General features: G+C 55.6%; 1 protein-coding gene across 1 annotated transcript in view; it reads right to left on the bottom strand.

Moving 5' to 3' along the window:
- The window catches only part of LOC140475895 (G patch domain-containing protein 2-like), a gene marked incomplete at its 5' end in the record, with an annotated part of 23,181 nt that extends 8,124 nt beyond the window's left edge, over window positions 1-15,057 (bottom strand). Inside the window, 4 exons of the mRNA XM_072567823.1 lie at window positions 2,881-2,966; window positions 7,488-7,573; window positions 8,876-8,951; window positions 14,987-15,057. Coding sequence (XP_072423924.1) covers window positions 2,881-2,966; window positions 7,488-7,573; window positions 8,876-8,951; window positions 14,987-15,057 — 319 coding nt within the window. The remainder of the gene's footprint in view (window positions 1-2,880; window positions 2,967-7,487; window positions 7,574-8,875; window positions 8,952-14,986) is intronic.
- Between the last annotated feature and the right edge of the window lie 488 nt (window positions 15,058-15,545).

The following is a 15,545-nucleotide window of genomic DNA, read 5'->3' as shown; positions in this document are numbered from 1 at the left end:
GTCCCCACAGTAATCCCACTGCCCCCCTCTCCCTGTATCAATCCCCACATTAATCCCACTGCCCCCCTCTCCCTGTATCTCCCCACATTATTCCCACTGCCCCACTCTCCCTGTATCTACCCCCACAGTAATCCCACTGCCCCCATCTCCCTGTATCTATCCCCACAGTAATCCCACTGCCCCACTCTCCCTGTATCAATCCCCACAGTAATCCCACTGCCCCCCTCTCCCTGTATCTACCCCCACAGTAATCCCACTGGCCCCCTCTCCCTGTATCTACCCCCACAATAATCCCACTGCCCCACTCTCCCTGTATCTCCCCACAGTAATCCCACTGCCCCCCTCTCCCTGTATCAATCCCCACATTGATCCCGCTGCCACACTCTCCCTGTATCTACCCCCACAGTAATCCCACTGCCCCACTCTCCCTGTATTAATCCCCACAGTAATCCCACTGCCCCCCTCTCCCTGTATCAATCCCCACTGTATTCCCACTGCCCCCCTCTCCTTGTATCAATCCCCACTGTATTCCAACTGCCCCCCTCTCCCTGTATCAAACCCCACAGTAATCCCACTGCCCCCCTCTCCCTGTATCAATCCCCACAGTAATCCCACTGTCCCACTCCCCCGTATCAATCCCCACATTGATCCCGCTGCCACACTCTCCCTGTATCTACCCCCACAGTAATCCCACTGCCCCACTCTCCCTGTATCAATCCCCACTGTATTCCCACTGCCCCCCTCTCCCTGTATCAATCCCCACTGTATTCCCACTGCCCCCCTCTCCCTGTATCAATCCCCACAGTAATCCCACTGCCCCCCTCTCCCTGTATCTACCCCCACAGTAATCCCACTGCCCCCCCTCCCTGTATCAATCCCCACAGTAATCCCACTGCCCCTCTCTCCCTGTATCTACCCCCACAGTAATCCCACTGCCCCCCTCTCCCTGTATCAATCCCCGCAGTAATCCCACTGCCCCGCTCTCCATGTATCAATCCCCACAGTAATCCCACTGCCCCACTCTCCCTGTCTCTATCCCCACAGTAATCCCACTGCCCCCCTCTCCCTGTATCAATCCCCATGGTAATCCCACTGCCCCCCTCTCCCTGTATCTACCCCCACAGTAATCCCACTGCCCCCCTCTCCCTGTATCAATCCCCGCAGTAATCCCACTGCCCCCCTCTCCCTGTATCTACCCCCACAGTAATCCCACTGCCCCCCTCTCCCTGTATCAATCCCCGCAGTAATCCCACTGCCCTCCTCTCCATGTATCAATCCCCACAGTAATCCCACTGCCCCACTCTCCCTGTCTCTATCCCCACATTAATCCCACTGCCCCCCTCTCCCTGTATCAATCCCCACAGTAATCCCACTGCCCCCCTCTCGCTGTATCTACCCCCACAGTAATCCCACTGCCCCCCTCTCCCTGTATCAATCCCCGCAGTAATCCCACTGCCCCCCTCTCCCTGTATCAATCCCCACAGTAATCCCACTGCTCCACTCTCCCTGTATCAATCCCCACATTAATCCCACTGCCCCCCCTCTCCCTGTATCAATCCCCACGGTAATCCCACTGCCCCCCTCTCCCTGTATCTACCCCCACAGTAATCCCACTGCCCCCCTCTCCCTGTATCAATCCCCACAGTAATCCCACTGCCCCCCTCTCCCTGTATCAATCCCCACAGTAATCCCACTGCCCCCCTCTCCCTGTATCAATACCCACAGTAATCCCACTGCCCCCCTCTCCCTGTCCTAACAGTAATCCCACTGCCCCCTTCTCCCTGTATCTACCCCCACAGTAATCCCACTGCCCCCCTCTCCCTGTATCTACCGCCACAGTAATCCCACTGCCCCCCTCTCCCTGTATCTACCCCCACAGTAATCCCACTGCCCTCCTCTCCCTGTCCTCACAGTAATCCCACTGCCCCCCTCTCCTTGTATCTACCGCCACAGTAATCCCACTGCCCCACTCTCCCTGTATCTACCCCCACAGTAATCCCACTGCCCCCCTCTCCCTGTATCTACCCCCACAGTAATCACCCTGCCCCCCTCTCCATGTAATAATCCCCACAGTAATCCCACTGTCCCCCCTCTCCCTGTATCTACCCCCACAGTAATCCCACTGCCCCCCTCTCCCTGTATCTACCCCCACAGTAATCACCCTGCCCCCCTCTCCATGTAATAATCCCCACATTAATCCCACTGCCCCCCCTCTCCCAGTCTCAATCCCCGCAGTAATCCCACTGCCCCACTCTCCCTGTATCAATCCCCGCAGTAAACCCACTGCCCCACTCTCCCTGTATCTATCCCCACAGTAATCCCACTGCCCCACTCTCCCTGTATCTACCCCCACAGTAATCCCACTGCCCCCCTCTCCCTGTATCTATCCCCACAGTAATCCCACTGCCCCCCTCTCCCTGTATCTATCCCCACAGTAATCCCACTGCCCCCCCTCTCCCTGTATCTATCCCCACAGTAATCCCACTGCCCCCCTCTCCCTGTATCTATCCCCACAGTAATCCCACTGTCCCCCCTCTCCCTGTATCAATCCCCACAGTAATCCCACCGCCCCCTCTCTCTGTCCCCACAGTAATCCCACTGCCCCCCTCTCCCTGTCCCCACAGTAATCCCACTGCCCCCCTCTCTCTGTCCCCACAGTAATCCCACTGCCCCTCTCTCCCTGTCCCCACAGTAATCCCACTGCCCCCCTCTCTCTGTCCCCACAGTAATCCCACTGCCCCCCTCTCTCTGTCCCCACAGTAATCCCACTGCCCCCCTCTCCCTTCCCTGTGGTAGTGTGTATGGATGGAGCTGCAGTGCTAACTGGGAGCAGGAAGCCCCTCGGTTGTGTTCGGGGTGATTGGAGGACGGTGTTCGTACCTGTGGGAGGACTGGCCACTGTGGCGGTTTTCCTCCTTCTCTTCACATCCCCGGTGCATAGCGAGCCCAGGTGGACACTGGTCTGTCTGCAGAGGAGCACAGCAGGCAGTCTCAATTAACTGGGGCCACAGACACCACACTGTAACAGCCCAGCATCATGCAGCAACTCCTCAACACCACCCAGTACGGGACTCGGGGGACCATCAACCCCAACAAAACCTTGTAAAATGTCCAGCTCCCTCTGAAGATCCAGCACCTGCACCAACCCAGAGATCACCCACACACTGATCCCAACACAAACCCTGGCTGATTTCCCCCCTCCCTCTCTATCACTGGGAGCACTGGACAGTGATCAGGAGCAGGAATTCCGGGCCCGGGCACTGGCCCTTTCCTGGGTTACAGTCAGAGAGAGTCTGTTCCAGCTGGTGTGACCCTGGGTTACAGTCAGAGAGAGTCTGTTCCAGCTGGTGTGACCCTGGGTTACAGTCAGAGAGAGTCTGTTCCAGCTGGTGTGACCCTGGGTTACAGTCAGAGAGAGTCTGTTCCAGCTGGTGTGACCCTGGGTTACAGTCAGAGAGAGTCTGGTCCAGCTGGTGTGACCCTGGGTTACAGTCAGAGAGAGTCTATTCCAGCTGGTGTGACCCTGGGTTACAGTCAGAGAGAGTCTGTTCCAGCTGGTGTGACCCTGGGTTACAGTCAGAGAGAGTCTGTTCCAGCTGGTGTGACCCTGGGTTACAGTCAGAGAGAGTCTGTTCCAGCTACTGTGACCCTGGGTTACAGTCAGAGAGAGTCTGTTCCAGCTGGTGTGACCCTGGGTTACAGTCAGAGAGAGTCTGTTCCAGCTGGTGTGACCCTGGGTTACAGTCAGAGAGAGTCTGTTCCAGCTGGTGTGACCCTGGGTTACAGTCAGAGAGAGTCTGTTCCAGCTACTGTGACCCTGGGTTACAGTCAGAGAGAGTCTGTTCCAGCTGGTGTGACCCTGGGTTACAGTCAGAGAGAGTCTGTTCCAGCTGGTGTGACCCTGGGTTACAGTCAGAGAGAGTCTGTTCCAGCTGGTGTGACCCTGGGTTACAGTCAGAGAGAGTCTGTTCCAGCTACTGTGACCCTGGGTTACAGTCAGAGAGAGTCTGTTCCAGCTGGTGTGACCCCGGGTTACAGTCAGAGAGAGTCTGTTCCAGCTGGTGTGACCCCGGGTTACAGTCAGAGAGAGTCTGTTCCAGCTGGTGTGACCCCGGGTTACAGTCAGAGAGAGTCTGTACCAGCTGGTGTGACCCCGGGTTACAGTCAGAGAGAGTCTGTTCCAGCTGGTGTGACCCCGGGTTACAGTCAGAGAGAGTCTGTTCCAGCTGGTGTGACCCCGGGTTACAGTCAGAGAGAGTCTGTTCCAGCTGGTGTGACCCTGGGTTACAGTCAGAGAGAGTCTGTTCCAGCTGGTGTGACCCTGGGTTACAGTCAGAGAGAGTCTGTTCCAGCTGGTGTGACCCTGGGTTACAGTCAGAGAGAGTCTGTTCCAGCTGGTGTGACCCTGGGTTACAGTCAGAGAGAGTCTGTTCCAGCTGGTGTGACCCTGGGTTACAGTCAGAGAGAGTCTGTTCCAGCTACTGTGACCCTGGGTTACAGTCAGAGAGAGTCTGTTCCAGCTACTGTGACCCTGGGTTACAGTCAGAGAGAGTCTGTTCCAGCTACTGTGACCCTGGGTTACAGTCAGAGAGAGTCTGTTCCAGCTGGTGTGACCCCGGGTTACAGTCAGAGAGAGTCTGTTCCAGCTGGTGTGACCCCGGGTTACAGTCAGAGAGAGTCTGTTCCAGCTGGTGTGACCCCGGGTTACAGGCAGAGAGAGTCTGTTCCAGCTGGTGTGACCCTGGGTTACAGTCAGAGAGAGTCTGTTCCAGCTGGTGTGACCCTGGGTTACAGTCAGAGAGAGTCTGTTCCAGCTACTGTGACCCCGGGTTACAGTCAGAGAGAGTCTGTTCCAGCTGGTGTGACCCCGGGTTACAGTCAGAGAGAGTCTGTTCCAGCTGGTGTGACCCCGGGTTACAGTCAGAGAGAGTCTGTTCCAGCTGGTGTGACCCTGGGTTACAGTCAGAGAGAGTCTGTTCCAGCTACTGTGACCCCGGGTTACAGTCAGAGAGAGTCTGTTCCAGCTGGTGTGACCCTGGGTTACAGTCAGAGAGAGTCTGTTCCAGCTGGTGTGACCCTGGGTTACAGTCAGAGAGAGTCTGTTCCAGCTGGTGTGACCCTGGGTTACAGTCAGAGAGAGTCTGTTCCAGCTACTGTGACCCTGGGTTACAGTCAGAGAGAGTCTGTTCCAGCTGGTGTGACCCCGGGTTACAGTCAGAGAGAGTCTGTTCCAGCTGGTGTGACCCCGGGTTACAGTCAGAGAGAGTCTGTTCCAGCTGGTGTGACCCTGGGTTACAGTCAGAGAGAGTCTGTTCCAGCTGGTGTGACCCTGGGTTACAGTCAGAGAGAGTCTGTTCCAGCTGGTGTGACCCTGGGTTACAGTCAGAGAGAGTCTGTTCCAGCTGGTGTGACCCTGGGTTACAGTCAGAGAGAGTCTGTTCCAGCTACTGTGACCCTGGGTTACAGTCAGAGAGAGTCTGTTCCAGCTGGTGTGACCCCGGGTTACAGTCAGAGAGAGTCTGTTCCAGCTGGTGTGACCCCGGGTTACAGTCAGAGAGAGTCTGTTCCAGCTGGTGTGACCCTGGGTTACAGTCAGAGAGAGTCTGTTCCAGCTACTGTGACCCCGGGTTACAGTCAGAGAGAGTCTGTTCCAGCTACTGTGACCCTGGGTTACAGTCAGAGAGAGTCTGTTCCAGCTGGTGTGACCCTGGGTTACAGTCAGAGAGAGTCTGTTCCAGCTGGTGTGACCCTGGGTTACAGTCAGAGAGAGTCTGTTCCAGCTACTGTGACCCTGGGTTACAGTCAGAGAGAGTCTGTTCCAGCTGGTGTGACCCCGGGTTACAGTCAGAGAGAGTCTGTTCCAGCTGGTGTGACCCCGGGTTACAGTCAGAGAGAGTCTGTTCCAGCTGGTGTGACCCTGGGTTACAGTCAGAGAGAGTCTGTTCCAGCTACTGTGACCCCGGGTTACAGTCAGAGAGAGTCTGTTCCAGCTGGTGTGACCCTGGGTTACAGTCAGAGAGAGTCTGTTCCAGCTGGTGTGACCCTGGGTTACAGTCAGAGAGAGTCTGTTCCAGCTGGTGTGACCCTGGGTTACAGTCAGAGAGAGTCTGTTCCAGCTACTGTGACCCTGGGTTACAGTCAGAGAGAGTCTGTTCCAGCTGGTGTGACCCCGGGTTACAGTCAGAGAGAGTCTGTTCCAGCTGGTGTGACCCCGGGTTACAGTCAGAGAGAGTCTGTTCCAGCTGGTGTGACCCCGGGTTACAGTCAGAGAGAGTCTGTTCCAGCTGGTGTGACCCTGGGTTACAGTCAGAGAGAGTCTGTTCCAGCTGGTGTGACCCTGGGTTACAGTCAGAGAGAGTCTGTTCCAGCTGGTGTGACCCTGGGTTACAGTCAGAGAGAGTCTGTTCCAGCTACAGTGACCCTGGGTTACAGTCAGAGAGAGTCTGTTCCAGCTGGTGTGACCCCGGGTTACAGTCAGAGAGAGTCTGTTCCAGCTGGTGTGACCCCGGGTTACAGTCAGAGAGAGTCTGTTCCAGCTGGTGTGACCCTGGGTTACAGTCAGAGAGAGTCTGTTCCAGCTACTGTGACCCCGGGTTACAGTCAGAGAGAGTCTGTTCCAGCTGGTGTGACCCTGGGTTACAGTCAGAGAGAGTCTGTTCCAGCTGGTGTGACCCTGGGTTACAGTCAGAGAGAGTCTGTTCCAGCTGGTGTGACCCTGGGTTACAGTCAGAGAGAGTCTGTTCCAGCTACTGTGACCCTGGGTTACAGTCAGAGAGAGTCTGTTCCAGCTGGTGTGACCCCGGGTTACAGTCAGAGAGAGTCTGTTCCAGCTGGTGTGACCCCGGGTTACAGTCAGAGAGAGTCTGTTCCAGCTGGTGTGACCCCGGGTTACAGTCAGAGAGAGTCTGTTCCAGCTGGTGTGACCCCGGGTTACAGTCAGAGAGAGTCTGTTCCAGCTGGTGTGACCCTGGGTTACAGTCAGAGAGAGCCTGTTCCAGCTGGTGTGACCCTGGGTTACAGTCAGTGAGAGTCTGTTCCAGCTGGTGTGACCCTGGGTTACAGTCAGAGAGAGCCTGTTCCAGCTGGTGTGACCCTGGGTTACAGTCAGTGAGAGTCTGTTCCAGCTGGTGTGACCCTGGGTTACAGTCAGAGAGAGTCTGTTCCAGCTGGTGTGACCCCGGGTTACAGTCAGAGAGAGTCTGTTCCAGCTGGTGTGACCCTGGGTTACAGTCAGAGAGAGTCTGTTCCAGCTGGTGTGACCCTGGGTTACAGTCAGAGAGAGTCTGTTCCAGCTGGTGTGACCCCGGGTTACAGTCAGAGAGAGTCTGTTCCAGCTGGTGTGACCCTGGGTTACAGTCAGAGAGAGTCTGTTCCAGCTGGTGTGACCCTGGGTTACAGTCAGAGAGAGTCTGTTCCAGCTGGTGTGACCCTGGGTTACAGTCAGAGAGAGTCTGTTCCAGCTGGTGTGACTGTGTGGTGACACTCACCTGGATTTGTTCTGAAGTGAGGAGCATCTCCGGTGAGATCCATCAGTCAGAACGTCGAGTGGATACAGAGGCACCAAAGGGTTAAACTGCAAAACAATGAGATGGTGATGCAGCAACACCAGGAAAGCCAGATGGAAGGGTCACTCACCCGAACACTCACTCAGGACGGCGATGGGGGGGGGGGGGGGGGGCAGGAAATCCCCTCCGCCTCTGGGAGCAGAGGCACACCGCGATGAGACATGTTCGTTCCCCCCCGCCCGCTCCCCCCCCCCAGCCCGTGAGCATCCAGCTGCTGCTGGGACTCACTGACAGCGCGGCCACACATTCTCCCCCCCCCCCCACCCCCCCCAGCCAGCGGCTGGCCTGGGGTCCAGCTCCTCCCCTTTTATGACATGGAGGTGAGATCAACATGACCACCCTCAGCATTCCATTGGAATACTCAGTCACCACGGCAACAAGGGGGTGACCTCACCCAGCGGGAAATGATCAAACAATGTGATTGGCTCCAAAGACAGAAACCAGTATCTGCTGGGCTTGGTATGGGGACACAGTGGCTGTATCCAGCTCATCTGCACTGGGGCTGGCTCAGAGCAGCATCGCTGCACCAGACCCTGGAACAACTGGGTCATTGGCTGAGGAACAGTCGGATAAACCGGCTTTATAGCTCAGAGTATTGAGTACAGGAGTTGGGAGGTCATGTTGCGGCTGTACAGGACATTGGTTAGGCCACTGTTGGAATATTGTGTGCAATTCTGGTCTCCTTCCTATCGGAAGGATGTTGTGAAACTTGAAAGGGTTCAGAAAAGATTTACAAGGATGTTGGCAGGTTTGGAGGATCTGAGCTACAGGGAGAGGCTGAACAGGTTGGGGCTGTTTTCCCTGGAGCGTCGGAGGCTGAGGGGTGATCTTACAGAGGTTTATAAAATTATGAGGGGCATAGGTAGGATAAATAGACAAAGTCTTTTCCCTGGGGTCGGGGAGTCCAGAACTAGAGGGCATAGGTTTAGGGTGAGAGGGGAAGGATATAAAAGAGGCCTAAGGGGCAACTTTTTCACGCAGAGGGTGGTACGTGTGTGGAATGAGCTGCCAGAAGAAGTGGTGGAAGCTGGTACAATTGCAACATTTAAGAGGCATTTGGATGGGTATATGAATAGGAAGGGTTTGGAGGGATATGGGCTGGGTGCTGGCAGGTGGGACTAGATTGGGTTGGGATATCTGGGTCAGCATGGACGGGATGGGCCGAAGGGTCTGTTTCTGTGCTGTACATCTCGATGACTTGAATATTTCTTGTTCAAACTGACAACAGCTTAGAATGCAACCAGACAGTCAACCCTCCCAGAAAAAACCCAGTGTGGGGGAAGCAGGGTGATTGGCGAGTGTTCACTTACCCCCCGTAAGGGTTGAAGGTGGTTCAGCACACTCCACTCTCGGTACTGACCCCTCACACAGAAGGTTCTCCGTAATCTACAACAAGGAAACAATGGGCTAAACACACAGCGATCAGTGCAGACAGTCTCTCACAGACACACACAGAACCCTGTGCACACCGACACACAATCACACACACGGAACCCTGTGCACACCGACACACAATCACACACACGGAACCCTGTGCACACCGACACACACGGAACCCTGTGCACACCGACACACAATCACACACACGGAACCCTGTGCACACCGACACACAATCACACACACACACACACACACACGGACCTGTGCAGACCGATACACACACGGACCTGTGCAGACCGACACACACACACGCGCGCAGACCTGTGCAGACTAACACACACACACATGCGGACCCGTGCAGACCGACACACACGCGGACCCGTGCAGACCGACACACACATGTGCGCGGACCTGTGCAGACCGACACACACACGTGCGTGGACCTGTGCAGACTAACACACACGCGTGCGCGGACGTGTGCAGACTAACACACACGCGCGCGCGCGGACCTGTGCAGACCGACACACACGCGTGGACCTGTGCAGACCGACACACACGCGCACGCGGACCTGTGCAGACCGACACACACGCGCACGCGGACCTGTGCAGACCGACACACACACGCGCGCGCGGACCTGTGCAGACCGACACACACACGCGAACCTGTGCAGACTAACATACACGTGTGCGCGGACGTGTGCAGACCGACACACACGCGCGCGCGCGCGGACCTGTGCAGACCGACACACACGCGCGCGCGGACCTGTGCAGACCGACACACACGCGCGCGCGGACCTGTGCAGACCGACACACACGCGCGCGCGGACCTGTGCAGACCGACACACACGCGCGCGCGGACCTGTGCAGACCGACACACACAGGCGCACGCGGACCTGTGCAGACCCACACACACACGCGCACGCGGACCTGTGCAGACCCACACACACACGCGCGCGGACGTGTGCAGACTGACACACACGCGCGCGGACCTGTGCAGACCGACACACGCGCGCGCGGACGTTTGCAGACTAACACACACGCGCGCGGACCTGTGCAGACCGACACACACGCGCGCGCGGACCTGTGCAGACCGACACACACACGCGCACGCGGACCTGTGCAGACCGACACACACACGCGCACGCGGACCTGTGCAGACCAACACACACACGCGCACGCGGACCTGTGCAGACCCACACACACACGCGCGCAGATGTGTGCAGACTAACACACACGCGTGCGCGGACGTGTGCAGACTGACACGCGCGCGCGGACCTGTGCAGACCGACACACACGCACGCGGACCTGTGCAGACCGACACACACACGCGCGCGGACTTGTGCAGACCGACACACACACGCGCGCGGACCTGTGCAGACCGACACACACACGCGCGCGGACCTGTGCAGACCCACACACACGCGCGCGCGGACCTGTGCAGACCCACACACACGCGCGCGCGGACGTGCGTAGACTAACACACACGCGCGCGGACGTGTGCAGACTAACACAAACGCGCGCGGACCTGTGCAGACCGACACATACGCGCGCGCGCGGACGTGTGCAGACTAACACACACGCGTGCGCGGACGTGTGCAGACTAACACACACGCGCGCGGACCTGTGCAGACCGACACACGCGCGCGCGTACCTGTGCAGACCGACACACACACGCGCGCGCGGACCTGTGCAGACCGACACACACGCGCGCGGACCTGTGCAGACCGACACACACACGCGCACGCGGACCTGTGCAGACCGACACACACACGCGCACGCGGACCTGTGCAGACCGACACACACACGCGCACGCGGACCTGTGCAGACCGACACACACACGCGCACGCGGACCTGTGCAGACCGACACACACACGCGCGCGGACCTGTGCAGACCGACACACACACGCGCGCGGACCTGTGCAGACCGACACACACACGCGCACGGACCTGTGCAGACCGACACACACACGCGGACCTGTGCAGACTGACACATACACGGACCTGTGCAGACCGACACACACACGCGCGCGGACCTGTGCAGACCGACACACACACACAGACCTGTGCAGACCGACACACACACACAGACAGACCTGTGCAGACCGACACACACACACAGACAGACCTGTGCAGACTAACACACACACACAGACAGACCTGTGCAGACTAACACACACACACACAGACCTGTGCAGACTAACACACACACACAGACAGACCTGTGCAGACTAACACACACACACACACACAGACCTGTGCAGACTAACACACACACAGACAGACCTGTGCAGATTAACACACACACACACAGGCAGACCTGTGCAGACTAACACACACACACAGACAGACCTGTGCAGACTAACACACACACACACAGACCTGTGCAGACTAACACACACACACAGACAGACCTGTGCAGACTAACACACACACACCTGTGCAGACTAACACACACACACACACACAGACCTGTGCAGACTAACACACACACACACACAGACCTGTGCAGACTAACACACACACACACAGACAGACCTGTGCAGACTAACACACACACAGACCTGTGCAGACTAACACACACACAGACCTGTGCAGACTAACACACACACAGACCTGTGCAGACTAACACACACACACAGACAGACCTGTGCAGACTAACACACACACACAGACCTGTGCAGACTAACACACACACACAGACCTGTGCAGACTAACACACACACACAGACCTGTGCAGACTAACACACACACACAGACAGACCTGTGCAGACTAACACACACACACAGACAGACCTGTGCAGACTAACACACACACACAGACAGACCTGTGCAGACTAACACACACACACAGACAGACCTGTGCAGACTAACACACACACACACAGACCTGTGCAGACTAACACACACACACAGACAGACCTGTGCAGACTAACACACACACACACACACAGACCTGTGCAGACTAACACACACACAGACAGACCTGTGCAGATTAACACACACACACACAGGCAGACCTGTGCAGACTAACACACACACACAGACAGACCTGTGCAGACTAACACACACACACACAGACCTGTGCAGACTAACACACACACACACAGACCTGTGCAGACTAACACACACACACAGACAGACCTGTGCAGACTAACACACACACACCTGTGCAGACTAACACACACACACAGACAGACCTGTGCAGACTAACACACACACACACACACAGACCTGTGCAGACTAACACACACACACACACAGACCTGTGCAGACTAACACACACACAGACCTGTGCAGACTAACACACACACAGACCTGTGCAGACTAACACACACACAGACCTGTGCAGACTAACACACACACAGACCTGTGCAGACTAACACACAGACAGACCTGTGCAGACTAACACACACACACAGACAGACCTGTGCAGACTAACACACACACACACACACAGACCTGTGCAGACTAACACACACACACAGACCTGTGCAGACTAACACACACACACACACAGACCTGTGCAGACTAACACACACACACACACAGACCTGTGCAGACTAACACACACACAGACCTGTGCAGACTAACACACACACAGACCTGTGCAGACTAACACACACACACAGACAGACCTGTGCAGACTAACACACACACACAGACCTGTGCAGACTAACACACACACACAGACCTGTGCAGACTAACACACACACACACACACAGACCTGTGCAGACTAACACACACACACAGACAGACCTGTGCAGACTAACACACACACACACAGACCTGTGCAGACTAACACACACACACACAGACCTGTGCAGACTAACACACACACACACAGACCTGTGCAGACTAACACACACACAGACCTGTGCAGACTAACACACACACAGACCTGTGCAGACTAACACACACACAGACCTGTGCAGACTAACACACACACACACACACACAGACCTGTGCAGACTAACACACACACACAGACCTGTGCAGACTAACACACACACACAGACAGACCTGTGCAGACTAACACACACACACAGACAGACCTGTGCAGACTAACACACACACACACAGACCTGTGCAGACTAACACACACACACACAGACCTGTGCAGACTAACACACACACAGACCTGTGCAGACTAACACACACACAGACCTGTGCAGACTAACACACACACAGACCTGTGCAGACTAACACACACACACACACACACACAGACCTGTGCAGACTAACACACACACACAGACAGACCTGTGCAGACTAACACACACACACAGACAGACCTGTGCAGACTAACACACACACACAGACAGACCTGTGCAGACTAACACACACACACAGACAGACCTGTGCAGACTAACACACACACACAGACCTGTGCAGACTAACACACACACACAGACAGACCTGTGCAGACTAACACACACACACACACACAGACCTGTGCAGACTAACACACACACACACACAGACCTGTGCAGACTAACACACACACACACAGACCTGTGCAGACTAACACACACACACAGACCTGTGCAGACTAACACACACACACACAGACCTGTGCAGACTAACACACACACACACACAGACCTGTGCAGACTAACACACACACAGACCTGTGCAGACTAACACACACACAGACCTGTGCAGACTAACACACACACAGACCTGTGCAGACTAACACACACACAGACCTGTGCAGACTAACACACACACAGACAGACCTGTGCAGACTAACACACACACACAGACCTGTGCAGACTAACACACACACACAGACCTGTGCAGACTAACACACACACACAGACCTGTGCAGACTAACACACACACACAGACAGACCTGTGCAGACTAACACACACACACAGACCTGTGCAGACTAACACACACACAGACCTGTGCAGACTAACACACACACAGACCTGTGCAGACTAACACACACACAGACCTGTGCAGACTAACACACACACAGACCTGTGCAGACTAACACACACACAGACCTGTGCAGACTAACACACACACACACACACACAGACCTGTGCAGACTAACACACACACACAGACCTGTGCAGACTGACACACACACACACGCAGACCTGTGCAGACTGACACACACACACACGCAGACCTGTGCAGACTAACACACACACACACAGACCTGTGCAGACTAACACACACACACACAGACCTGTGCAGACTAACACACACACACACACACAGACCTGTGCAGACTAACACACACACACACAGACCTGTGCAGACCAACACACACACACACAGACCTGTGCAGACTAACACACACACACAGACCTGTGCAGACCAACACACACACAGACCTGTGCAGACTAACACACACACACAGACCTGTGCAGACTGACACACACACACACAGACCTGTGCAGACTAACACACACACACACACACACAGACCTGTGCAGACCAACACACACACACACAGACCTGTGCAGACTAACACACACACACACACACACAGACCTGTGCAGACTAACACACACACACACACAGACCTGTGCAGACTAACACACACACACACACAGACCTGTGCAGACTAACACACACACACACACAGACCTATGCAGACTAACACACACACACACACGGACCTGTGCAGACCGACACACACACAGACAGACCTGTGCAGACTGACATTCCCCACCTGGGTCCAGGCCCTCCTTCCCAGCAGAAGCAGGTCAAGTCAGCCAGAGACTGATCCAGGTATTGGGCAAGACCCCCCCCTAGGTCCAGAGGGAAAATTCCCGAGGTGATAACCCCAGGTGTCAGCTCTGAGCTCGGTCGGGCTCACCCAGACTATATCTGTCGAGAGCGTGATTCCCAATCCCACCAACCTCCAGAGCTGGAGGGAACCTGAGCTGGGCTATAACAATGCCAGCGTTGAGACTGACTTTATGAACACAGCAGCGTGAATGCCCAGGGTCTGGCTCTAAGTATTTCGTTTCCAACATCCAGTCGAGTTCGAAGCACCCTAACTGATTCAATATTGTCACTTACTCCTTCTGATAGGGGTCTTGTCCAAAGTGACTCACTCGCTCATTTGGGATCACACCGACAGGTCCCTCCTGCTGAAACAGATACAGGTACAGATTACTTCACAGAAGCTGGGCAGTACGGTGACTCAGTGGTTAGCACTGCTGCCTCACAGCGCCAGGGACCCAGGATCGATTCCAGCCTCAGGTGACTCCCCGTGTCTGTGTGGGTTTCCTCTGGGTCCTCCGGTTTCCTCCCACAGTCCAAAGATGGGCAGGTTAGAACATAGAACATAGAAAAATACAGCGCAGTACAGGCCCTTCAGCCCTCGATGTTGCGCCGATCAAAGCCCACCTAACCTACACTAACCCACTATCCTCCATATACCTATCCAATGCCCGCTTAAATACCCATAAAGAGGGAGAGTCCACTACTGCTACTGGCAGGGCATTCCATGAACTTACAACTCGCTGAGTGAAGAACCTACCCCTAACATCAGTCCTATATCTACCCCCCCTTAATTTAAAGCTATGCCCCCTTGTAATAGCTGACTCCATACGTGGAAAAAGGTTCTCACTGTCAA

Source organism: Chiloscyllium punctatum, chromosome 4, assembly GCF_047496795.1.
Source record: "Chiloscyllium punctatum isolate Juve2018m chromosome 4, sChiPun1.3, whole genome shotgun sequence".
NCBI classification, from domain to species: domain Eukaryota; kingdom Metazoa; phylum Chordata; class Chondrichthyes; order Orectolobiformes; family Hemiscylliidae; genus Chiloscyllium; species Chiloscyllium punctatum.
This window is presented reverse-complemented; position numbering and strand designations above follow the sequence as displayed.